General features: G+C 67.1%; 6 protein-coding genes across 6 annotated transcripts; 2 read left to right on the top strand and 4 right to left on the bottom strand.

Moving 5' to 3' along the window:
* Positions 1–7,293: 7,293 nt before the first annotated feature.
* Positions 7,294–10,249, bottom strand: EMIHUDRAFT_456930 (hypothetical protein). The gene is made up of 10 exons (XM_005781167.1): positions 10,075–10,249; positions 9,315–9,909; positions 9,033–9,184; positions 8,812–8,961; positions 8,664–8,741; positions 8,479–8,579; positions 8,304–8,422; positions 8,136–8,232; positions 7,830–7,996; positions 7,294–7,760 (listed from the first exon to the last, which is right to left on the bottom strand). The coding sequence occupies exons 1-10, from the start codon at positions 10,216–10,218 to the stop codon at positions 7,675–7,677; spliced, it is 1,689 nt and encodes a 562-aa protein (XP_005781224.1). The 5' UTR covers positions 10,219–10,249; the 3' UTR covers positions 7,294–7,674.
* Positions 10,250–12,114: 1,865 nt separating this feature from the next.
* EMIHUDRAFT_234636 (hypothetical protein) lies at positions 12,115–12,528 on the bottom strand (the record flags this gene model as incomplete). Its single annotated transcript, XM_005781166.1, has 2 exons — positions 12,115–12,133; positions 12,239–12,528. The coding sequence occupies 2 exons, from the start codon at positions 12,526–12,528 to the stop codon at positions 12,115–12,117; spliced, it is 309 nt and encodes a 102-aa protein (XP_005781223.1).
* A 431-nt stretch (positions 12,529–12,959) lies between these two features.
* Positions 12,960–14,478, bottom strand: EMIHUDRAFT_114081 (cobyrinic acid a,c-diamide synthase; the record flags this gene model as incomplete). Its single annotated transcript, XM_005781165.1, has 5 exons — positions 12,960–13,411; positions 13,471–13,549; positions 13,627–13,731; positions 13,799–14,226; positions 14,373–14,478. 5 exons carry the CDS (start codon positions 14,476–14,478, stop codon positions 12,960–12,962), a joined length of 1,170 nt encoding a protein of 389 aa, XP_005781222.1.
* Positions 14,479–17,439: 2,961 nt separating this feature from the next.
* On the top strand, positions 17,440–18,370 carry EMIHUDRAFT_234633 (hypothetical protein; the record flags this gene model as incomplete). The annotated part of the gene is made up of 2 exons (XM_005781164.1): positions 17,440–17,985; positions 18,359–18,370. The coding sequence occupies 2 exons, from the start codon at positions 17,440–17,442 to the stop codon at positions 18,368–18,370; spliced, it is 558 nt and encodes a 185-aa protein (XP_005781221.1).
* A 175-nt stretch (positions 18,371–18,545) lies between these two features.
* EMIHUDRAFT_366139 (hypothetical protein) lies at positions 18,546–19,371 on the top strand (the record flags this gene model as incomplete). The annotated part of the gene is made up of 3 exons (XM_005781163.1): positions 18,546–18,650; positions 18,791–18,878; positions 18,942–19,371. Coding segments are annotated over 2 exons (336 nt in total), but the record flags the coding sequence as incomplete, so codon positions are not given.
* A 684-nt stretch (positions 19,372–20,055) lies between these two features.
* Positions 20,056–21,539, bottom strand: EMIHUDRAFT_234632 (hypothetical protein; the record flags this gene model as incomplete). Its single annotated transcript, XM_005781162.1, has 4 exons — positions 20,056–20,296; positions 20,387–20,538; positions 21,153–21,311; positions 21,534–21,539. 4 exons carry the CDS (start codon positions 21,537–21,539, stop codon positions 20,056–20,058), a joined length of 558 nt encoding a protein of 185 aa, XP_005781219.1.
* Between the last annotated feature and the right edge of the window lie 2,771 nt (positions 21,540–24,310).

The raw sequence follows: 24,310 nt of genomic DNA, 5'->3' as shown, positions 1-24,310 counted from the left end.
TGGTGTGACGCGATGCAGTCTCTCGAGGTTCGCGAGGTGGATATCCTTTGGCCGCGTTGGGTGGCGAGGATTGGTGTGACGCGATCCACGATGCAGTACGCAGGATTTTTTCTTTTTGAGGATGATGTGGCGGCTTTTCTTTTTCCTTGTTTTCCGTCCGGTCAGTCACCCTTCTCATCTTAAGGTCGGTGGGACTGCCTGAGCTCGCAGAAAAAAATCGCATCGCGCATCCTCGGAGTCTGTCCGTTTGTCAGCCCGTCCGACTACCAGCCCGTCCGACTTGTCATGGCGCTCCCGTGGGCAAGCAGCGCGCCTGCACCCCCATCGCTCGCCTCCGGCGCGCGCGTCGACATCAAGCTCGCCCCGTTCGGCAGCGGCGGCGCCGGCGCCTCCGCCTCGAGGATGGTCGCCGCTCTGTTCGCGCGGCCCTCGCAACAACCGGCCCTCACGAGCGACGGTGCGGGCGAGTGGGTGGGCCGACCGGGCGCCGCTTACGAGATCGTGGTCACACTGCGCGAGTCCGCCTCGCCGAGCCGCGGCGCGCCCAGCCGCGAGCCGCCCCGTGCAATTCTCAAACACATGACCAAACGCCATTTCCACTCGTCGCGGTGTCCTCTCACCCGCACGTTTCGCAAGACTACTGTCACCCGCCGCCCCCACAAAACAGGCCAAATGCGCGTCGTTCGGGCGTCACTCGGCGGGCACGAGATCAACGAGCAGCTGCTGCTGCCTCGCGGCGGCGGCTCGGCAAGATTCGTCGGCTGGCTCGAGAGCGCGGACGGCACCAAGCGGCTGCAGTTCCTCTGCCCGCCCACCCCTGGCGAGACGGTCTGCATCCAGGTGCCGCCCATTAGCGCGCGCGCGTTGCCAGCGCACCTTGCGCGAGCCTTTGCCCTCTGCTCCCAGGTCGCCGTCTTTGAGGCCACCTCCCTCGGAGGCGGAGGCAAGGGCAAGGGCGAGGGCGGCGCAGGGCGGCCGCCGGGCGCCACTGCGGGAGACGCATTCGCCGGCCCGGCGGTGTCCAGCGAGCGCTTCGAGCTGGGGCAGCCCGTGGCGATCGGACAGGTGCGGCTGCGCTCGGAGCCGGCGGCGTGATGGCAGAGGTGTGCGAGGCCGGGGGGCGGTCTCGCACGGGCTGCGTTTCTTTATCCTCGCCGTCTCTCGAGCGTGCCTCTGGTGCGGCAGCGGAGTGGGATTGCGACCCCGGCAGCGCGGGCACCCGCTACGCAGGCGAGCCGCAGCCGGGTGCAAGCGATCCCTACACCCTATATAGGGCTTGGACGTTGGAGAGCAACACGTCGTTAAAGTATGTATGTAACTAGTGAGACGATTTATGTTTGGGGCAGAGCGAACTTTTCGGCGGTCGTGGAGGTCGTGGAGGTCGTGGGGAGTGGCGAGTCACGCTCGTGTGACGTGTGGATAGAGCATCGAGATGCCCGCGTCGAGCGCCCGTCGCCGGAGACACACCGCACACACACACACACACACACGCACACACACACCGCTCACCCACGCGCACCGGGCCTTGCACTTTGAATGCCGTGGGGCTCCTGTCGTTAGACGTGGAGACGCGAGGGTTGCCCCCCCCTGCCCCACCACCTCGTGTGTGTGGAGAAGTTTACCTTGCGGCTTTACCTTACCTTACCTATACCTCGCCGGAGATGCATCAACCTCCCGTAGCATCTGCTGGATGGCCGTCTCGCTGTCACGGAGACTCTGCAGTCTGGGAACACCCGCCCTCCGTGGTTGATCCTCGGGCTCAGGGCGTTGTCGTCCGTCTTGCCTCTGCTTCGCGCCGACCGCTGTACCCATGCTCACCTGAGCGAGACGTTGTATCCGGGAGAGTGTGGCCGCCCCCGGCCGCCATCCCGACTTGGCCGCGTTCCGCATCTATCAGAGCCCGGTATCCGCCGATGCACTCGCCGAAGGTGGCTCCATTCCTGTTGCAGAGTTTTGTGGCCGTCGGCTTCGAGGGGCCCGGCTTGATTGTGGCCGAGCCCCGATGGACATACGGCCTTGTGTCGGTTCCCCGTCTTTTATTAGTTCCCCGTCTTTACCAGCCCATACCGCGTTGGTGTCCAATCCGAGCCTGGCTGTTCTTCACCTTCCTAAAACAAAGCGCCATCGCAACTGCCATGTCGGCAGGTTGTAGGCTGGTGCTCTCGCCCCGCTGGGCGGCGCGGTGTGAGTGAGTGAGTGAGTATTCTTGATACGAAACCACGACGACACACCAGTCGACTCGCATCGGTTGCCTCCATGAACGGCGGAGCTATTCTCGCACCCACACCACACCTGGCTCAAACGTGGGCACACTCATAGCTGGGGACACTACTAGGTCATGCATGGCATCAGAAGTTTTATCTCTGGGCCCCGAAAGGCATCTCTAGCAGCGTCGTTACGCATGCGCCCTCCCCTCCTGGGCGCATGCGCCTCACATCTCGCCAGAGCATAAGCTCTTGGCGTGTGACGAGACGAGGTTTTCGCCATGCAGCGAGCAGCAAGCCGCCCGCCGCAAACAGCCGGAGGCCTCGCCGCAGCACCAGCCGCGCCGCGGTCCCGCACCCGTCGACGAAGCTCCCCCCGCGGAAGACCGCGCGTAGCGGACCGGTGCCGCGGCTCCGAGCCCTCCTGTGGGCCCGCGGCGGCTCGCCGTCGCGGTTCTGAACAATTGGATCCGTCCGGATTCATCCCGGCGTGCCGCCGGCGGCGCTTCTTCGCGGAAATTTTGCTCAACCTGTTTGTCGACAAAGGCGGGGCTCTGGTGGCGGCAACTGCAGGCGCACCTCACCTCGGCCTCTGTCCGCGCTCCCTCTCAGGCCGCCGCCGCCGAGGAGCAGCAGCGCGAGGCGGAGGAGGTGCCGGCTGTGCGCCGCACCAAGAAGAAGAGCTGCGGCAGCAGCCGCCCGAGCGGCGGGGCCTCGGCGCCGCCGGCAGAGGCGGGGCCGGCGCCGATGCCGCAGGCCAAGCCAGAGCAGGGAGTGCCGGAGGGCTGGCAGAAGGGGGTGGCGCCCGACGGGCGCGACTACTTTAACAACGTGGGCACCGGAGCGAGCCGACGCAGTGGATCCGGCCCAACGACTACTAGCGCAGGCGTCTGGACATCGGGGGCGAGGTGCTGCGAGGCGTGGGGCGTCGTGGCGAGACGAGACGCTAATCGCTATCTTTTGGGCGGGGGCGGGGGCGGGGGCACTAGCTCTAAAGTTATTTAAGTCACTACTTCAAAGTTATTTAAAGTCACTACACACTAGTCAGACTCAGAGCTCAGTCCTCAGACACCCTCGGTTCCCTCGTCAGACGCACCAGCCACCACGCACGTCCCGCTAATACGCGGATTATAGCCCGCGGACTACAGCCTAATACGCGCGGCCTCGGAGTTGCAGGTTTCGTTGAACCTGCACACATTTTGCCCAATGCCACCACGCAACCTCACAGCAACCGCAGGCTCCACCGGCAGCTTTTCCAGCTCCGGTGTCACAGTCGATGCAGGGCCGGAAGCCGATGTCGTGCCCCGCATGTCGGTGGGCTTCGAGCCTCCGCAACCCATTCTAGCGAGTTTCCCTGCGAGCGCGGATAAAGAAATTAGACTCCGGTAGGTAGACTGGCGCTGATCAAGAGCATGTGCATGCTGAATGGGAAGAGAGAGCGAGCCGGAGAGCCCAGTGTGGAGAGCGGGTGCCGAGTCGCTCTCTTGCTCGCAGAGAGGGAGGGCTGTCGGGTTGGGCTCGCGCGTGACAAGGGTTGGGGAATGGGCAGCAGCGGACGCGTCTCGCGGCTTCCTCGATGGCAGCGGCTGTACCTGCGAGCGGGAGTAGGCAGGTGTTGTGAGGCTGAGAGGGGTGCAGTCACCCGCGCAGCGAGCGAGGGCGCATCGCGTGGCGGGGAGGTGAGAGGGCGGCGGGTTCCGTGAGCAATAGGCGCGGGGGTCTAGACGTGCAGCTCGCGGCGGCATATCGGGCGCAATGCGGCGCGGCGAGCGGACGAAGTGCATGGTATCCTGAGGCAAAGGCCGGCGGCGAAAGGCGGTCGGTTGTGGGGTACAGTTTTAAAAGGGCCAAACAAAAAAACATTGCCTACAGTTCCCCGGCCCTGGATGTGCGGTTACTGACTGCACTCCAAGTGCTCCAAGTGCCTAACGCAGTGACCTATTCGCGCTTGCCAAGGGACCAATTGCTGGCAAGCCTGCGCAGCCTGCGCTCCAGCCGGCGTTATCATTCACCTTATGCCACCGTTGCGTATCCGAGCGCCGTCCACGACCACGTGCTGGACAGCGTGGCGGAGGTGGGCCCGAACTACGCACCCTGCTGCGCAGCGCAAGGAGACGACGGCGAATAAAGTAAGGCTAAAACTCCCATCGCCGTCTTTCTTTCTCTTTTTATAGCACGCGTGTCGCGGGGCGGGGTACCGGATGGGTGGCATTGAAGCCCGAGGGGTGCGGAAGGCGCACGGCGGGGGCCGGCTTCGGGGTGGGGGTGCAGCCGGCCGCCGCCACCGGGGGCCGCCGCGCCGTAGAGCGGCCCGTCGGTCTTCCTACCGGCGGTGCGCGCGGCCGCGCTCGGAGGCGCTGATTGCTCGGTCGCGCGGGGCCGGGTGACTCGCCCGCTGGAAGGGTGGTGCACGGGGTTTGCGGCGGGGTCCCCAACGTCCCCGGGGCGGCCCTGCTCCTGACGGGCCGCCGCCGCCGCCAGGGCGGCCCTGATGACGGAGAGCTCGGGGTGCTCGGTGTCGCTCTCTATCTCGTCGAAGAGGTTGCTTGCCTCCTGCTCGAGGGCTCGTGCTCGTGCCTTGTCCCGCAGGGTCCGGACCTGCGCGCGGATGTGCTCGAACTCCGCTTGCATCTCCGTGAGCTCGGCGCGGTCCGCCCGCCTCTCGGGCCCGAGGGACGTGCCGTCCAGGGCGACGTAGCAATCTCCCTTGTCTGAGGGAAGACCGCCTTCCGTGTCTGCCTCCTTTCCCACAGTCCGCTGCGGTGGGGTCGACGAGTCGCACCGTGCGACGTGCTTGTGCACCTCGTGCAACGCCGGGGGCTTGCACGTGCGGAGGGCACGTGCCCCGGGCGCGGCGCCCGCCTGGACACCGCCGTCCAGGGCAGCCGGCGTCAGGAGCGCTCGGCTCTGCAGTCGCGACCGCTCCCCCTCGAGGGCACCCTCGCCGGGTGCACCGTACGCCTTGTCGCTTGGCGGTGGCGCGAAGTGCCACCGCGCGTCGTAGTACCACTGCGTGCCGTGACCTCGTGGCTCGTGGCGGGGGTCGTGACCCGCGCCGAGGGCCTCCTTGGCGTCGTATGCCACGTGCATGCCTACAGGAGCGTGCGCCCCTGCAGTGTGGATCCTGACTTGGCTCGCGACGCTCGCGCTGTCGTCACGATCCGGTGCTCCGGGGGCCCATGCCCTCGGTGGGTCGTCTGACCCCATGGTTGTGTAGTTTGCCTCGGCGTCTCCCGCCGGTGCGTTCCCTGGGGCTCCCCACAATGGGGAACCCACGGCCGATCTCGCAGCCCATGCCGCTGTGTCCAGCCCTCGGTCGGTCTCGAGATACGCCCCCCATGGGTCCGCTTCGACGAGTCCGCCCGAGCCGTTGGGCTGGTAGGATGTATGGTCCGCCTCGACGTTTCCCGTCGACGCGCTCCCCAGGGCTCCCGCCGATTGGGAACCCACGGGCGATGCCGCAGCCCATGCCGCTGCATCTAACCCTTGGGGTTGGTCATGCCCGTGCGCCCCCTGAGGGTGCGGCTCGGGCCAGCCCGGGTCGTTAGACCCGGAAGTTGCGTTGCTCATCACACCGTCGTCCCCCGACGATGCGCTTCCCCAGGACTCCTCTCGCAAGGGGCCAACAGGAGGAGGCGCGTCCCCTGACATGGGCGCTGCTCTCTCCACTGGAGGGTGGATTTCCACCCGCGGACTCGCTCCGTGCGAACTCGCTGTATGGGTGGTTTTGTTCATAGACATGGGCCCGCGCGCCGCGCGCAGGCCGATTGCAGGGCTCTCCCACAACCACGCTGACCCGGATCCCAGGACCAACGACAGAGGCGAAACGACACTCGGCCCGCCGACACAATTCGACCACTGGACACTATATCTAAATGCGGCGCAGGCCAATCTCAAGTTCCCTTCTCGATTCTTCGCGGGAGTTCGCACCTGTGTCGAGCCTGTCTGCTGTGAGAGAGAGTTCTTTTGTTTAATGAAGGTGGCCTCAGCGGGGTCGGCGCAGCACGACTCGCACGCCTCGGACTTCCACAAAGGGCTGCACGCGTCGTATGCCGCTTGGCCGCACTCGCACTGGTGGGTGCTGTCGGCGTCGGGGTACCCCGCCATGTGGTAGCAGCCTGCGCGAGACAGACGGCGGGTCAAGACGGCGTGGTTTAGGGCGGAGGAGACAGGCGTCTGGGAGTATGGGTCGTCGCGCTGCACCGATCAGGCAGCTGTTGGAGTCCGGCCCGAGGGGGAGGGACTGCATCGGCAGGTCCTCGTCGGCGCCGCAAGCCTTGCACTCGGAGAAGCGCGGCGTGTCGGGCACGCACTCGGTGGGGTCGGTGACGCAGGTGCAGTGCTCGGGGCCGCCTGCGAAGTCTCCGTCCCAGCAGCCCTGCGAGTCGGGGCAGTGGGAGCAGAAGGCCGAACTGCCGGTGTAGAAGTAGGGGAAGCCCATCGGGTCCGTCAGGTCCGCGTTGTTGTAGTCGGGGCAAGAGCGCGGACGGCCACATCCGGTGCACTGGCCGGAGAAGGCGTTGAAGCAGCCCTTCATCGCGTCCGGGCCGTCGGGTTGCGGGAGCTCCTTCAGGTCCGGGTCTCCGTCGGCGCCGCATGCATCGCACGGCACGTAGGCGGGCGAGTTTGCGACGCACTTGTCCTCGGTGACGCAGGTGCAATGCTCCTTGGCGCACATGGTGTCGATCCCCGAGGGGCGAAGGGCGCCGCAGAACGCTCCGTCCCAGCAGCCCTGCTTGCCGGGGCAGTGTGCGCAGTAGTCGCCCTCGCCGGTGTAGAAGGTTGGCATGCCGCCAGACCCGTGGTGTCCGGCTTGGCTGCACCGTCCGGCTCGCCGCAGCCCTGGCAGGAGCCAGTGTAGTAGTTGAAGCACCCTTCGATCGAGCCCGGCGTCGATGAGAAGCCGAGGAGGGCGGTGACCGTGAAGAGCATGGCGAGGACTTCCTGCGGGCGTGGGCGATCGGGTGCGAGTTGGTCTGCAGATTTGAGCGGAGTGCCAGTGCTTGGGCGCTACCTTCAGCGCACCTTCCCAAAATGTCGGCGGTTGCTGATTGCTGTCACGCCTTGGAGGCGAATCGGCGACGTCCCTCTTCTTCATCCTTTTGGGGTCTAACGCTATTCCCATGACTCTAAACACACGCCACACGTCACTCAGACGGAGCTCTTCATTAGAGGGGCTCGGTGTCCGAGGGTGGGAAGGACGTTGGATGGCGCATGACCCCTCAGACCGCACTCAAGAGGGAGCGCGGCGGCACGTCGGCTCGCACGCATCGCCCTCACGCCCCTCTGCCGCGGCACCTCAGCACGCGAGCCGCGCAACAGATTGCCGGCCGCTGGCGCATGCCCCTACATAGATCGCTCCGCTCGCGGCGGCAGTCGAGGGTCGGCGATCGGCGCGAGCTGCGGGGTCTCCCGGAAAGGCGGCCACGGCCCTCCGCCCCTCCGCCCGTCGGCTGGTTGCGAGACAGCCTCACTGCGGCGGCGCCTTGTACGAGTGCGCCGCCTGCACGGCCGCGCCTTGCTGCGGCCGGCCGGCGGGCTCGCGGCGCTGGCAGCCTGTTCACAGCTGAGGGTGTGAAGAGACGCCGTTCACGGGCCGGCCGGCGGGCGCGCGGCGCTGGCAGCCGTTCTCCGCGTCGCAGAGCACTTTGCGCGGCGGCTGCTGCGGCGTCTCGGCATTGTTTGCGCCGCGGTCAAAGGCGGGGGCCGAGTAGAACCGCTTGCTGAGGAGCAGCTTGTCGGCGCCGCCCGGCTTGAGGGGCGCCGAAGCGGCTGCGGAGGCGGGGTCGCACCTGTGGCGCAGCGGTGCGCGTGAACGCAATACCGGCCTCGAGAGGGTCGTCCCAGCGCGGGCGGTGACGAAAGCCCATCCACGTCGAGAAAAGGAGCAGAGCTCTCGGCTACCTCTCGGCTCCATCTCTACGGCCGCACCCGCCGTCCGGCATCGCAACCTCGAAGAGCAACAACCGCCCCGCCTCGGGGCGCACGCTCACACCGAGCGCGGGGAAGGTGTCCTCGCCGCCCTTGCCTAGCCTCGGGCAATCTCGGGTTATCTCGGGTAATCTCAAGGCGCGGGGAGGGTGTCCTCGCCGCCCTTGCCCTTTGGCACGGTCGTCGCGTACAGGTGCGCGCCGAGCACGGCAGACACCGGCGACTCGCTGGCAAAGTCGTCGCACTCCAGCGCGAGCTTGCGCCCTCCGCCGGTCGCGGCGCGGTACCTGCTCACACACCGCAGCGCTGTGGACGGCGCCTCTGCACGGCGTGCAACACCCACCCGCCGCGGGGCGGGTGCCGCAGAATCTCGGGCGAGGAGGAGTAGGCGTAGGCGAGCCCGAGGCCGGGCGGCGACGCGTCCGCCGCGCTCAGCTGCACCACCTTCGCCAGGGCCGCCTCGTACGACTCGCCTTCGCTGGTCCGCTACGGATGAGTGATTCGCATTCGGCCGATGGCTTTTGTGACCTGCGCCTCGGGCGGCTCGCCCGGAAGCTTGCTCGGCTCCCACTCGCCGTCCTCCTCCTCGTCCCACTCGGGCGGGACCTGCTTGCAGCTGGAGGTGTGAAGAGACGCCGCTCGCACGTCAGCGCCCCCTCCCCCCTGGGGCGCGCACCTCCACCGTCGCCGGGTCGTCCCGCTCCACCATCCTCTCCTCCACCTGCGCAAACGCCGCCTCTGCGTCCTGCGCCGTGAAGCCCACCACGCCGCTGATGGCGGCGTCGAGCAAGTCGGCCGCCTTGTTTGCGCCAATGATCATCCAAGCCTGCTCACGGGGCGAGGCATGAGCAGCGACGGGCGGAGGGGCGACTCGGAAGCGCCGAGGGTCCTCCCCACCGCGTCGCGCTGGGTCAGAGCCGCGTCCAGCGCGGGCGTGAGCGGGCCGCAGCCGCTGTCGGGCGCGCTGCCGGGCGGCCCTCCGCCGCCCGCCTCGCTGTAGTTTGCGGCGATAGAGACGAGGGCGGCGGTGGCGTTGCAGTGGGCCTTGCCTACGTCGTACACCGACTTGGACATCAGGGGCGGGAGTGCGGTCTCGTGCAGGGTGTTCAGACCCCCGCGTGAGCACACGCTACGATGCAACGAATGCCGCGGAATACGGTCGGAGACAGCCGCAAGCACAAGAATGCGTCTCCCGCTTCTCGCGTCCGTTGCCTTTCGACGCCGCCTTCTTTGCCTCCTTGATCGCCTCCTCCACCTTCTTCGTGACCGCCTTGTCGGGCGCGTCTCCGAGGCACAGCTGCGGGCTGCCCTCCTCCTCGTGCGCCAGGCTGTCGAGCACGGCGGGCAGGTCGGCGAGCGCCTCTTTCCCAGCGGCGCCCAGAAAGTCGTCCACCGTCACCACGAGCGGCGCCTCCGAGAGGACCGTCAGCCTGCCCGCGTGCGGCCCTGCGCGCAGCGACGCCAGCAGCGACGAGAAGGGGAGCGCGCTCATGCCGCGCCCCGCCTTGACCCGCTCGACCACCTTGGCTTCGTCGATCGCGAGCCGCGCGGCCCTCTCCGCCGCCTCGGCCTTGGCGATTGTCGCCTTGTCGTCCTTGGAGAGCAGCTCCTCGCCGTCAAACTCGTCCTTCACGGCCTTCAGCTTCTTGCCGGCGCTCTTCAGCGCCTTTTCGAGCTTCGGCATGGGCTTCGGAGTCGCGCTGAGCAGCTGCTGCTTCCGCTCGATCCCGTGCACCGACGCGTTCAGCACGCGGTGCAGCGGCGCCTCGGACGCCTTGCGCCGGCGCGAGAGGATGCGTGAACAGGGGCGGAGGTGAGATGGCCACAGCGAAGTGGTGATCGATGAGCGTGGCAGCGGTGTGGACCGAGAGCGGAATGCTTGTCATAGGAACTGGAGAGGTGGCAGGGAGAAGAGCGGCAAGCCGTGGGCAGCTCTCGCCTTGTCGGCGGAGCACGACTGGAGCGCCGTCTTCCCGGCCGATATGGCGGCGGCGAGGTCGTCTTTCGCGAGTGAGGTGCGCATCGTGAGCAGCACCTTCTCGGGCGCCGCGGCCAGCGCCGAGGCAAGCAGAGTGGAGAGCATCGCCTGCAAACTCACAAGGGCAGCGCTGATGTGGCGCACGAAGAAGAATTCTACAACGCAAGCCCCTCTCACAGCAGACTGGCACGAACTAGCACCACAAAAGGCACAGCAGACAACGGCCCCTTATGGGCCGTCGAAGAGGCCGTCATACTCCTCCGGCCTCGCCCCCCCTTCCCAACCCTCCCCTGGCTCAGGCTCCTCATCCTCGCGGCGCGCAGTGCGCACCCCGCCCCGCGAAGACGAACCCTTCCGCCGGCGTGCCTCGCGGGACTGCCGCCCGCTGCCGCCGCCCTTCCCCCCCTCCGCTGCCCGCGCCGCCTTCTCCGCCGCCCGCGCGGCCGCCTTCGCCTCCTCCGCCGCTAACAGCGCCTCCCTCCGCGTGCGGGACGGCTCGCGGTAGGTGATATGTGATCTGCAGACTGTACTCTAAGGGTCCGCCCGCAGGCGCATTTTGTATTCCGAGGCGGTGCCCGGTGCCGAACTTGTCGGACCTTAAGACAGCAGTGGAGATATTACGATTTACGATCTGGAGGGATTGAAGGATACTGTAGTAATCTGGGGAGATCTGCATCTGGAGGGCTCCCGGGTCGCCCCGGAGCGGCCCCGCGCGGGGAGGTGGGTGGAGGGCGGGCACCACAGTTGGTAGTTCTCCAGATCTCCGCGGCACGGCGAGTGGTACTGGGTTACCCACCAACCCAGTCTCTCTCCGTGGGTTGGACTTTTAGGCAGTGCGTGTGGGAGGGCAAATTCCAACTCCACACCCTCGTCACATGCACATGCACATGGGTGTGAGGTAAAACCACGCTACCAGCGCTTGGTCACATCGGCCCCCAGGTCAGATCTGTCTCCTCTTTTTTATGACAAGACTAGTCTACTACGTGCCTCCCCGTCTTTGTAGCCTGGCGTTTGTGCCCCCCGTTTGTGCCGCGTCCCGTGCCCCCGAGTTCATTTTATACTCCCTTAGTGCGGCTTCGTGAGTGGTTGGGGTGGCCTCAAGCATCCCCAAGGGAGCCTCTGCGGTGCCACATAAGCAGCTTGGTGATTGTCGAGACTTTGAAGGATTCGTTTGAAGAAACGCAAACATGCCAGACACTACTATGGTCACCACACAGTAAACCATAATTCGACTTTGAGGGATCATATCTCAAAAAGCCGGGAGATAGCATAGCATTATTGTTGCATATTATACCACATAAGGTCAAACTTGACCTCACAAGCATCAAGAACCCGATGCTCCGGCTCGACTGTGCCGGCACACTGCCTCCTCACGCCTGCTGCCAGCAGCCGTCGCGGCCCGTGGTGCACCAGAGAGAGAGGTCGATACGTTGCCCCCGCCGGCGACCCCGCGCGGCTCAGGCCGGCCAGAAGGTGTGTGGTGACGGCGCCGTGGCAGGAGTGCGGAGAAGAGCTCGCCGAACGCGAGCAGAAGATGTCCAAAGTGTGCCAGCGCGAGAGCCTCGCGAGCGGGCGCAGAAGGAGCTCGCCGTGACACGATGCCGGGCGGTGGTGGTGCTCTGGCGACTGTGCACAGTTGGCAAAGTCAGGCTGCAACAGGGCAGCACGATGGTAGTGCCCTGCTGCAGCCTGGCCTGACATGCACAGGGCGAACAGAGACACTACTATCGTTCGGCGCTCGTCGTCGAATCTGGGCGAACTTCGACCGCCGCCACAGCTCACCACGAGCACGCAGCGACAAAATGTTGACTGTACGGAAGTTGAGGCTGGTCGAGAGGAAAAGGCTGCCGTGCGAGCCGGCAGCAGGCTGGCTCGTGGTGGACTGCCGCTCGCGACTTTAATGGGCTTCTGTGTTCATAGTAGCGTATACGCTACTATGGTTTACCCACATTATGCGAGTAAATACTGGCTGGAGCCGAGCCGGAGGGCCTGGCGCCCAAGCTAGAGGGTGCGGTGCGTCCTAATCTAAAATCCGAGGATTAAGGATTCAGGCATCGCTTCAGTGAGGCCAAAGTGAGTTTATGGATGTGTGAGAACGGTACAGGACACGAGGAGGCACGCGGACCAACTCGTCGGCGACTCTGCTGCACGCCGTTTCAGAATTTTTCTCAGCGTGAGCGAGACGTGGAAGAGTGCCACCGTCGGGTAGGACGGGTCGGCCCGGAGCATCAGAGTAGCCGTCGTGGTCGCGGCGAGCAGCGCCGGCCACTCCGGCGCCGCGTCGGCAACATGGGAGCATGTCCACCGCCACTTCGCGGTCGCAGCGCTGTTTGTCGCCCAAAAGCCGCCTATCCCTCTGGCGGGCCAAAGATCGACTCGCATGTCGATTTCGACGCGACGGGCGCATGGAGGCATCACGTCTCCATGCGCCCGTCAAGTCGGAGCCAGTCTGCGGCGACCACAGCGCTCACCGCAGGGATCGGCGAGCTTTTCAGAGTCGAGCGATTGCGCGAAATCCCACACTCGTGGATTTTGGTACGCACCGCACACCCCCTACCCAAGCCCTGGTCAACTCAGGGTCCTTCCCCCTTTATAGATCGCACGTCCCCCCCAGACCCCACATCGTGCGCATCGATGAACGATGACCTCAGGTCAACACGGTCACGTACATACCTGTTTACTACTACCTTGTAGACATCTCCAAGTCTCTATCCACGATGACACGTCCCACGATCCCGCACGTGTGGCCCGTGGTGCAGTCTCTCCTTCTCGTCCCTGTGTTACCCGGGTACGTGATGGCACATCGCATGCAAGTGCAAGTGGTTATGGCGCGCGGGGGGGCAGACTCAGACGCCTCGCCGGGGGCTGGCAAGCCCCCCCGCCGCCGTCCCGCCGAGAAGGACGTCCATGTCCACGTGCGCCTGCACGTGCCGGATGGCGGCCTCCGTCCGCTGCCTGTCCGTCGCGTTGAGCTTGGCGGTGAACTTTTGTATCCGCTCCGCCACCTCCGTCGTCTCCAGCGGCGCGTGCATCGTCGGGATGCGCGACTCGCGCAGCCGCGCGAGGATGGGCTCGTCCGGCGCCCACGAGTGCCGCGTGCCAGTGAAAATGACTCCGCCGCGGATCTCGCCCGTCTGTGCGTGGTGCCGCAGGCACGCCTCCAGGATGCCCAGCCGCGAGCCATGCACGACCAGGAGCCGGTCGCTGTACTCTCCCTCAGCCAGCCGCTCCTCGAATCGGCGCACGCTGCAAGTGACAAACTGCACGCCGCCGCAGTGGCGAAGCACGTGCTCCTCGCCTGTGAGGAGACATGCACACCTTAGAGGGAGGAGCTCCACGCCACGGAGGCCGAGCCACCGTGCCCCTCGCCCGAAATGAGACGCTGGCCGAGCAGCTTCGCAAAGTCGCCCATCGACGGCGCCGCGAGGAAGGGCTCCTGTTCACGGCGAGCCGTGTGAAGAGGCGCCGTCCACAGCCCCTCGACGGCGCTGCGAAGAAGGGATCCGTCGGGACGAGCCCGGCCAGCGGCACGCCGATCCGCCCCAGCGCGCGCCCGAGGTAGTCGCGCATCATCTCCACCTTCGCCGGCTGCACGCGGTTGAGCACCACGCAGCGCACCTGTGCGCAGAGGCGCCGCCGACGGTGTAGCGGGTTGAGCGAGGTGAAACGAGATCGAGCCGAGCACCTTGACGCCCTGCGCGGCGCAGACGGCGAGGTTGAGCGAGAGCTCGTCAAACGCGGAGCCGAGCCCGCCTTCGCAGACGAGGACGACCTCGAGGCCGAGCAGCTTCGCGACGGCGGCGTTGTCGAGGCCGACGATGGAGCCGACCCCCATGTGGCCGGTGCCCTCGACGACCACGTTCGGGTGCGCCGCCCGCAGCGCCTCCCAGGCGTGCAGCAGCGCCTGCTTCTGCCGCTCCATGTCGATCTCGCCGTCCACATAGCTCTTCGTGAAGCCTCGCGGCATCAGCACCGGCGACATGTGCTTGTACTCGCACCGAAGCCCAAAGTATTCTTTCGCGAGCCGGCAGTCCTTGTCAACCCGGAGAGGCGGCGCGCCCTCCGCCGCCGCCTGCACCTCCACGTGCTGCTGCCCGACGGGCTTGAGGTAGCCTGGCCCAGTCAGGGAGTCCGAGTGCGGCGTGAGGCGAGGCCGGTGGGAGGCAACGGCGCTAATGCGGCGTGAGGCGAGGCCGGTGGGAGGCAACGGCGCTAATACGGCGTGAGGCGAGGCCGGTGGGAGTGTGAGGCGGACACACCGATCGACTCGAGCGGGACACGGGAGGAGAGAGCGGCGAGGAGGCCGAGCGAGGTGGTGGACTTTCCAACGTGCTGCCGCGTGGCAGCCACGAAGACGGACCTCATGAAATACGGCCCGCGGCGGGCCGTAGCGCAGGGTTCCAACTTTTTCCGGGGTATGGTATGCTTCGCGGCCCGTCTACCACCGGCCAGTTGACGACACACTCCCAGGCGCCCGCCGATGAAGCTGGGAGGATGTATGGAGGAATGGTAATGACCTCTCCGGATTGGTTGAGCCCCGGCATCGACGGCGGGAAGAGGGAGGATCCCCGCCCCTATCCCTCAGTTTAATCCCCGACAGATCACGACCCCCTCGGAGGGGGCCGGGCGAGGCGTACCCCGAGGGCCCCGCTCTTTCCCAGCAGCGGCGCGCGCGCGCACACACACAAAGACGCTGCCCCCTCACACCCCGCACCGCACATCACACACCCCTCGTGGCCGCTCTTCAGTCTGCGGCCAGGGCGCGCTGCACCGGGCCAACCTGCGGCCGTCGCCACGTGCGGCGGGGCTCACCGCGGGGCAGCGCGCCGACGACGTCGAATGCGCCGCCGTGGCATCGCGGCGCCGATGACCAGGCTCAGAGGATGACCCCGGGTAAGCGTTCCCGTGCCTCGACAATTGCCGCTGGTAGGCGCGCCGCGCCAAGCCATGGCGGGCGCGCCGCGGCCGCGCGCAACCTTCGTTACAATGCCAACCGCGCGCGGCCGTCGACCGGCAAGCACACGCCTCGACTCGGACACACTGTTCCGAGGGCAAGGGAGAGGGGCTGGCTCCTAGCCCGAGAGGGGAGCTTCCGAGACCCACTACATGACCACGCACGCATCATCCCGCGGCCTGGCGGTCGGCGGGATTGCAACCAGTCTTCGCGTGCCGCCTGTCGTTCGCTCGGGCGCCTTGGGCGTTGGGGTGGCGAGCAGGGGACGCAGCTCTGAGCGCCCAGCGACGCGTGCCGGATGGAGTCCGGCCGCGGGTGACTAGGGAAGTTCGCTCAGGATGTGTGGCAGTCAGTTTGGCTGAGTGTCTTGTCTTGTGGTTCTGTGTGTCGCTCCTGTGTGACCGTCATCGCCCGTCTAGCGTCCACCCATACCGCGTTGGTGTCCCAGTCGTTGGTCGGACTGTGTTTCGCCTTCCCATCAATCAATCACCGTCTCTCGACTCGGCAGTCGCTCCAGCTGCGGGGGCGGAGGCGGTGATGGTGGGGGCGGGCCTGGTGGCGGTGCCGGCCGCCACATCTCCTGGAGCGGGGCCTCGGGGGCGGCCCCCTCGGGCCACACCGCGCGCCTTGACGCCACACCGATGGCCTCCCACCGCATCGGCGCCCGCCTCTCGGGCCTCTCGCCCCAGAGCAGCTGTGCGCCGTCATCGAGGCGCAGGCGGGCGCGAGCGACGCCGCGCTGCGCGTGGCGGAGGAGCACGCCGCACGGCTCGTGGAGCAGCCCGAGTGGGTGCTCTCCGAGGTCCTCCTCTCGCCGGACCTCGCCCCGCACATCCTCGCCCAGCTGCGGACCAAGGAGCACGCCGCCAAGGGGACGTGCCGCGCGTGGCGCCGCGGCTGGAAGGAGACGCTCGCGAAGCGCGAGAGGCCGCGCCTGCTCGTGATCGGCGGCCGCGACTATGGCAGGTATGGCGGATTCCTCAACTCGCTGGAGCGGTACGACCCGTCCACAAATGCGTGGGAGGAGGAGGCTGTGGCACCGATGCCGACGGCACGGTATGCAAGCACGGCGGTGCTCGACGGCAAGCTCTACGCGGTGGGCGGAGCGAATGAGGCTGACGAATCACCTTCCAACTCGGTCGAGCGGTACGACCTGGCTTCGAATGTGTGGGAGGCGGTGGCGCCGATGTCGACGCCACGCGAGGCTCACGACGTGGCGGTGCTCGATGGCAAGCTGTACGCCGTGGGAGGCTGCAACGACGACGACGACGTCCTCAGCTCGGTGGAGCGGTATGACCCGGCGCTGGATGCGTGGGAGGCGGTGGCGCCGATGGCGGAGGCGCGGAATGATCACGCTGTGGCGGTGCTGGACGGCAACCTGTACGCTGTGGGCGGGTACGACAACGGCCCCCTCAGCTCGGTCGAGCGGTACGACCCTGCCAATGCTTGGGAGGCGGTGGCGCCGATGGCGACGCCACGCGAGGCTCACGCCGTGGCGGTGCTCGACGGCAAGCTGTACGCTGTGGGCGGGTACGACGGTGACCATCTCAGCTCGGTGGAGCGGTACGACCCGGCGCTGGATGCGTGGGAGGCGGTGGCGCCGCTGACGCTGGCTCGCTTCGGGGCCGGGGTGGCGGCGCTGGAAGGCAAGTTGTACGCTGTGGGCGGCAGGGGCGAGGAGGACGAGGATGCGTGGGAGGAGGATGCGTGGGAGGCCCTCAGCTCGCTTGAGCGATACGATCCCGCGACGAACGCGTGGGAGGTGGCTGCGCCGTTGACGACCGCACGATCTTTTCATGGCATCACCGTGGCGTAGGGTTCTCTGGATGGTGGAGGGCGGAGAGGAAAGCAAGGACTGTGAAGAGATTGTGCGTCTTGGGCCGGGGTTGTGTTTTTGTGTGAACGGCAAAATTGCGCCGCCGACCAAGAGAATCATCTTCAACTTCGCCAAAGAGGTCGGCAGCCCGAGCGCCGTCGACCGCACCGACTACGGCACAGCCTCCGGCAGCGCCCGGGGCTTCGCCCAGCACCACTCGCAACAGCTCTCGCGCGCCGCCGTCTGTGGCGACGCGCAAAACATCAACAACGCTGCTCGCAACATGCGTGTCGCGCACTCATTCATGGCCGGTCTCAATGCCCCACCCCCCTGCGCGCGGGCCTTCTAGGCCCGCGGGTAGTCTCACCCCATCCCCAGGGCCTCCAGGGCTCGCACCTCAACCTCTCACAGACCAGCGCATAGCGCGATAGGACGTATTAAATGTCAATACAGGTAACAAGGCTGTGAAGAGGCGGTGCCGTCGTGCCTTCCGCGTCATGTTCCGCGTTCGTTCTTTCAGTCCTGTGGCTGCCGCACGCTCTCTCCACCTGCTCTCATGTCTCGCGACATCAGCGTCGACGCGTCCTTCCTCGAGTCCCAGCGAGCCAAGGCCGAGGAGCGCCGGCGCCGCTTCGAGGCCGCGGCGAGGGAGCCGCCGCCGCCGCTGCCAAAGCGCTCGATGGCGTGGCCGGGCGGGAAGATCGTGACGCCCAACAAGGTCGAGGCCATCGCGTCTTTTCTCGAGCGCAAGGCGGGCTCGCTGGACGAGGCCAAGGAGCGGGTCCTCCTCGGTGAGCTCGGCCGGGCTGCCGCAGAGGCGGGAGCCGGTGCCGCCGCCGCAGCCAGCGCTGGAGCGGCCGCGGCCTCCGGAGCGGCCGCGTCGTCCAGCAGAGCGCTCGCCGGCCTGACCCTCGCCCTGAGCGCGGGCGGCGACGAGTCGGGCGTCGGCCAGGCGGAGCTTGCAAAGTCGATCCGCGCTGCGGGAGGCGTGGTGAGCAACACGGTACACAAGCGGGTCGACCTGCTCGTCGCGAGCGCCCGCGCCGTCAAGCGCAACACGCAGGCAGTCCGCAAGGCGAGGGGCAAGTTCCGCACGCCGATCGTCTCTCCCGGCCCGAGGCTAGCCGAGACGGGCCCACACTTCCTCCAGAGCTGGTCACGCCTCTGCCGCTCCCGCCGCCCGCCTGCTGCCTCGCCCTCGCCCTCCCTGCCCCCCTCTCGCTCACCCAACAGCTTCCCGTCCGCGGCAGACTTTGTCATCGACTCGATCGCGGCGGGCTCCAAGCGCGACCCCGCTCTCTACGCGCCCACCGCCGACCGCGCCGCCCGCGCCGCGCCACCGGCCGCAGCAGCGAGCGCGGCGCCGCTCGGCACGATCGCCGCGCGCGCAGTCGCTTCGGGCAGCGGCCGAGAGGGGGGAGGGGGAGCGACGGCATGGGCCCTTCTCTGAACCCCTCTCGGAGCCGTGTCTGCAGGCAGCGCCGTGATGGGCCTCGAAGACGCCGACAGCGACGCCGCCACCGACAGCGGCGAGGGCGTCGGCGGCGGCGGCGGCGCAGGGGCGGGCAGCGGCGCGCGCTCCTCCTCCAGCGACGCCTCTTCCGAGGAGGGCGGGGCGGGGGAGGGCGGGGCGCGGGGGGGCGCGCCCGCGCGCAGGCAAGCCAAGCGGCGGCGGGTCGGCGGCGGCAGCGGCGGAGCGCCCCTTGGAGCCTCCTCTTCGCTGTCCGAGCCGAGCGGTGCCCCGGGCGATGCCCCCGGGTCGGGAAGGTGCATTAGCAGCTATGCCAAGTAGTGTGATGGTAGCTACACCATAGCAGTCTCTGTGGTAGTACACCAGCACCTGTGCCACATAGTCGCGCGCATGGTGGTACACCAGCACCCATGCCATACAGCGGTGTGTACGGTAGGTGGCGGGGTACGCCGGCTGCGCTACCGCGCCCGCCCCGCCGGCGCCGCTCGCTGGTGGCGCGCGTCATGGCCTCCATCGGGACCAAGGCGGGCGAGGCGCGCTGCCGAAGCCAGGCGCTGGGCGGCGCACGAGCCGGACGCTCTGAATAGGCGGGCGATGCGCGGTACAGGCGTCTCGAGCGGAGGATCAAGAGCCTGCGGCGGCGCCACTGGAGCGCCGTCGCAACCTCCGCCGAGCGTGCCTTCCTTGTGGGAAGCCCTCGCGCGTACGCGCGGGCGGCGGCCGCGCTGGCGGCGGAGGAGGCGGAGCGGAGGGCAAACATCGAGGCCGCCGCGAAGGAGGTGCCCGATTTGGGCATGTGCCAGCCTTGCGGGCCGCGGCAGCCGAGCCTTCCCCCGAACGGGGGAGTCCGGTTCCTGGCCGGGCCGGCGGTCCAGCGCGCGGTCGGGTGAGAGAGCACCGCGGGCGGGGAAGCACAGCCCGAGGCTGGTCCGAGCACAGCCCGAGGCTGGTCCGGGGAGAGACGAGAGCTTTCAAGTCACAAGTGCGCACTGTGCAGGCGCTGATCATAAAAGTCATATCCCTCCGACTATCATACGTTCCATTTCGGCGTGTTTTCTGCTTTTCCTTTTTGAGGCTGAAATCCGCTTTCCTACTCGTCCGAATTGCTGCTGCCCGAATCCTGTGAAGACGGAGAACGAGATCGAGAAGAGAAGAGACTAGAGAGAACACTTGCAGGATCTTGCAGGTCCTGCTGCTGCTCACTGCTCACCTGGTGGTGGTGCTCGTGGAGAGCACCTGCCCGCTGCCGCGTGCCGGCCGCTCGCCCTCTCGCGCAGCTGTGGGGGGAGCTGCCTGCGCACGTCTGGAACGTCTGGAAGTGGGAGCCTGGGTGCTGGGACGTGGCTCGTGGGAGTCCCACTGCGACTGCCTCTCGCTCTCCGTCTCGCGACTCGCGTCGAGGTTTCGCTTTCTCAACGATGATCGAACGCTTCCATCCTCATCAACCCTTAAGCCGTACGCTTAGACTACGCGCCACACGACGACCGCGCGGACACCCCTCCACCCACCGCCAAAACATCCCGAGCAACGGGAGCACAAAACCGGGAAGGGGCTCTTGGCTCGCGCAGTCGCAAAGGTAAGCGGCATGCTGGGCGCCGGCGAGACGAGCCACAGGCTACAGTGCTGGGCCGCGCTGTGAGCAGCGCGCCGAGCCGCAGGCTACAGGGCTTGGCCGCGCCGGGCTGGGCCAAGGGGCTGCACTTAGCGAATCGCGGCGAGGCCGACGGCGGGCGTGCGGGCGCTCGACGAGGAGCACGAGGCGCAGCCCTCAGTCCAGACGTGCGGGATCTTGCAGTCGGCCTCGGAAATGTCGCAGTCGCACTTGTGCTCCGACGTGTCGTAGCAGCCCTCGGGTCCGTCCGGGATGGGCCCGACGCACCACGAGCACGCCGAGATCCACGTGCCCGCGGTGCACTCGTCCTGGGCGAGCGCACAGTCGCACCTGCGCGGGACGGGTGGCGCGGCCCGGTAAGCACCGAGGGGGCGGGAGGGGGCGGGCGGGGCGGCGTCGGTTTGGCCGGGCGATGCTCACTTGTGGTCGCCGGCCTGGTTGTAGCAGCCGACGCCGTCCCCATCGCTGGTGCACGGGTTGACGCACGTCTCGGTCCAGATGTTGATGTGGTGCTTGTCCGCGCACGCTTGCTCCGTGAGCTCGCAGTAGCACTTGTGCTCGAACATATCGTACTGCGGCCGCAGAGCAGTCGGTCAGAGGGCGCGGGCGGGCGGCGCGCTTCAGGGTTGCGGGGCAGAGTGGGAGCGCGGGCGGCGCGCGTGGGGTTGCGAGAGTGGTGTCGCGACGCGCGGGGCGAAGGCGAGCAGAGAGAGCGCATGTGGGCAGAGAGACGCACGCGCAGACGCTTTCTTGTCGCCGGCGCATGCCGTGCAAGGGCAGGGCAGAGGGGCAGAGAGAGTATGTGGGCAGCACGCACGCATCGGTTCTTGTCGCCGCCGGGGACGGGCGCCATGGAGCGAGAACGAGAGCATGTTGATTGAGGACGAGTTGGACGCGAAGGGAGCGGGTGTCGAAGGGGACGTGCCGACATGGTGCGGGACACACTGACAAATGTCGGCGGTTGGGCGATTTTATTCATTTTTTCAGGCTTGGTTCTATCGTGGGGGGGGGGGGGGGGGGTCAGTAGAGATACACCTCCTCGTCATCGGACCTCCCGGCGCAGCTAATTTCAGCGGGCGGGGCCTCCGGCAGCGCCAGCTGCCTCCCCGTGCACCCTCAGCAGAGACGCGTCCAGCGGCGGCGGCGGCGGCGGCTGCTTGGGCGGGCGGCCGAGCAAGCGCGCGACGTCGTGCAGCGCGTACGTGGCGACGTAGCAGAGGATGAGGAGGAGGACGCCGAACTCGAGCGCGACGCCGCGGGCGTACTTGTAGAGAGGGCACTCCGCCTTGACGCAGCGCGGGCCCAGACGCTTCTCTCGCCGGAACGACTCGGGCGCGAGGATCGCCTAACAGACGACATCGAGCAATAAGAGATGCGATCTCTCATGTCTTGCTCGGGCGCGAGCATCGCCGTGATGGTGTCCGACGTGGCGTTGGACCAGCGGCAGCGGTAGTTCGGCAGCAGGCCGCCGTCGCAGGGGCAGGGCCGCTCGCCGCCGCACGAGGCGGCGCACGCCTCGAGCAGGCGGCACTGCGCGTCCGGCAAGGCGGGGAAAGCCTGGCATCACACTCATGATGAGACCCCCCGCCGTCGCCGTCACGAGTGCGCGAGAGGCAGCGTGGGGAAGGCGTGGCATCACGCTCGTAAGAGTGATCGTAGCGGCCAGGGTGAGCACTACCACTGCGCGTCCGGCAGGGCGGGGAAGGCCTCGCACGAGGCGGCGTCTGGCTGGTAGGCGCACAAGTTGGTCGGCGCGTCGGCGACGGCGGAGCCGAACACTTGCATCGACACGCCAAGTGCGAGGGCCATGCAGACGAGGCAGGAGCGGGCGGCGACGGAGCGGAGCGGCACCTGCGGCGCACTGGACGAGTCATGGACCATCCCGCAGAGCGGAGGTGTGGGGAGGTGTGGGGAGGTGTGGGGAGGTGTGGGGAGGTGTGGGGAGGTGTGGGGAGGTGTGGGGAGGTGTGGGGAGACGCGGGGAGACGCGGGGATCGGGAGGTAGACATGGCGAGACAGGAAAGATGCATACGGGGAGCACCGGCACCCCCTCGCGTTGGGTGCGCCAGTAGACGAGGAACCGTCTAGGAGCCGTCTAGGAACCTTCTACGTACCGGCGCCTCCTCGCGGTGGGTGCGCCAGTAGACGACGAACCAGCCGTAGGGGACAAACATGAGCAGCGTTCCCGAGCCCATCACACCGAGCAGGTGGAGGACCTACGTAGGTGGAAGACGCCAACCTCGGGGCGGGGATCCGGGAGTGTGCAGAGTCTTCGGAGCACCGCGTGAATACGGGGGAAGCGAATGCAGCCGAATACAGCTATATACAGCCGAATACAGCTCTCGAGGCGGCAAGGAGCTCTCCTCGCTCTCCGAGATACAGCCGAGATGTAGCCGAGATGTAGCCGAGATGTAGCCGAGATGCAGCCGAGATATAGTCGAGATAGCCGCGGAGGGCCTCGAGGCTCTGCGAGAGCAGCTGCCCGTCGGCGTCGTACCGCTCGGGGAAGATGGCGGTGAGGAGCAGCAGCAGCGAGCCGGCGACGAGGACGCTCTTGACGCAGAGGTGCTGCGGCCTGTCAGACCATCGCAGCAGTTGAGTCTTCACTCTGTGCTACGAGGACCGCTCTCGACGTGGAGGTGTCGGCGCCGGTGGCGGTGCCCCATGGCGGAGAAGCGCTGCACGAGGACGGCGGAGGTGAGGAAGAGGCAGGTGAACATGAAGACGTACCCCTCGGGGATGACGTTGCCGCAGATGCAGGATATGGTGCGGCACGCGCCGAGCCCGCCGTCGCACGGCATCGCCTCGTGCGCAGAGTCGAGCCCGCCCGCGTCGGCGGCGCCAAAGAGCAGGCCGAAGAAGATGACGTACACGCCAACCACCATCGCCAGCACCACCGCCAGCAGCCCCGTCGAGCCGCAGTCGAGCGGGCATGCGCCGATCCCGCACAGGAACATTGGCGGGTCGACTCGCTCGCGGAACGGCACCAGACCCGCCCGCAGCGGGGAGAGGGCGGTCGAGTCGCGCGGGCCGAGGCGTCGAGAGGGGTCCGCGTCGTGCAGTGACGGGTCGTCGTCGTCCCTCCGCTCGCTGCATGGCACGCAGCGGGCGCCGAAGAGCGGCGCGAGCCACGCAACCGCGACCGGGAGCACCATCAGCGCGAGGAGCGCAAAGGCCTCGCTGGGCGTGACCTCAGACTGGCAGGCGCTGGGAGAGATGTCGCAGAGGGAGATGGGGCAGCGGGACGAGTTCATGAACAGAGTTCGTATTGTCCACCGAGCCAGCAGGGAGCAAGACCGAGGCCCTCGGTGTTCACAGCCTTCTCTCGAGGTTCTCGAGGTGGATATCCTTTGGCCGCGTTGGGTAGCGAGGATTGGTGTAACCCGAGCCACGGAGGCGTGTTTTCTGACGGCCGACCGTCAGTGCACGGAGTTGCCACTTCTCCGACTGCCCCGGCTAGTTCACGAGTTTCGCGGGAGTGACCCCATGCGTCAAACAAACCCGAGACCTAGCGCGGGTGGGTTGGAGGGGGCTCGCCCCGTTCCTCCCCATCGGGCCGCATGTGCGGCCACGCCTCGCAGATTCGTTTCTCGCGCCTGGGTCAGGCGCGCGGGGCATCCCCCGGGTCGCTCGACCAGCGTGCAGCGATCCGAAGAGTGGCCGCTATGCGAGGGAAAGAGCGGGGCCCACGGGGTACGCCTCCGTCCGGCCCCCTCACAGCCTTGTTATTGAGAAGAAAATACGTCCTATGCCGCTGTGCGCTGGTCTGTGAGAGGTTGAGGTGCGAGCCCTAGAGGCCCTGGGAATGGGGGGAGACTACCCGCGGGCCTATAGAAGGCCCGCGCGCAGGGGGGTGGGGCATTGACACCGGTCATGAATGAGTGCGCGACACGCATGTTGCGAGCAGCGTTGTTGATGTTTTGCGCGTCGCCACAGACGGCGGCGCGCGAGAGCTGTTGCGAGTGGTGCTGGACAAAGCCCCGGGCGCTGCCGGAGGCTGGGACCCCGCCGATCTCGCACATGTCGGTGACGTGCCCCTCGTTGAGATGAAAAGTCGTCTGAGGGTTCGCCTTGTCACCGTAAGGGATGAGGGGAATGTGTCAGTGTGAGGGGTGCACCAACCGCAGAGCGTTGTGTTTTGCCTTGGCTCCGGCTCAGGTCGTGGGGCATAGCTCGGGTGTAAACGGGGTCTGGGCAGCGGCCCGCCGCAGGCGCCGCCGGAGGCTGGCCCGCCGCAGGCGCCGATTTTTTTTGGCGTTTTTTGCTCAAAATTGAGATATTTCTCATCAAATTCTCATCAAAATCGAGCTCGCTACGTCCCGCTACGAGCTCTCTAACTGCACA

This window comes from Emiliania huxleyi (genome assembly GCF_000372725.1).
Source record: "Emiliania huxleyi CCMP1516 chromosome Unknown EMIHUscaffold_206, whole genome shotgun sequence".
NCBI classification, from domain to species: domain Eukaryota; phylum Haptophyta; order Isochrysidales; family Noelaerhabdaceae; genus Emiliania; species Emiliania huxleyi.
This window is presented reverse-complemented; position numbering and strand designations above follow the sequence as displayed.

What these genes read in the sequence shown, in the direction of transcription:
- EMIHUDRAFT_456930 (XM_005781167.1), bottom strand. Translation starts at nt 10,218, where the DNA reads ATGCTCTCCACTCTGCTTGCCTCGGCGCTGGCCGCGGCGCCCGAGAAG. An exon ending in CGGCACCCGCCCCGCGGCGG is followed by an intron (nt 8,423 to 8,478) that starts GTGGGTGTTGCA and finishes GTGTGTGAGCAG; the next exon opens with GTACCGCGCCGCGACCGGCG. An exon ending in CGCGACGACCGTGCCAAAGG is followed by an intron (nt 8,233 to 8,303) that starts GCAAGGGCGGCG and finishes GCCCGAGGCTAG; the next exon opens with GCAAGGGCGGCGAGGACACC.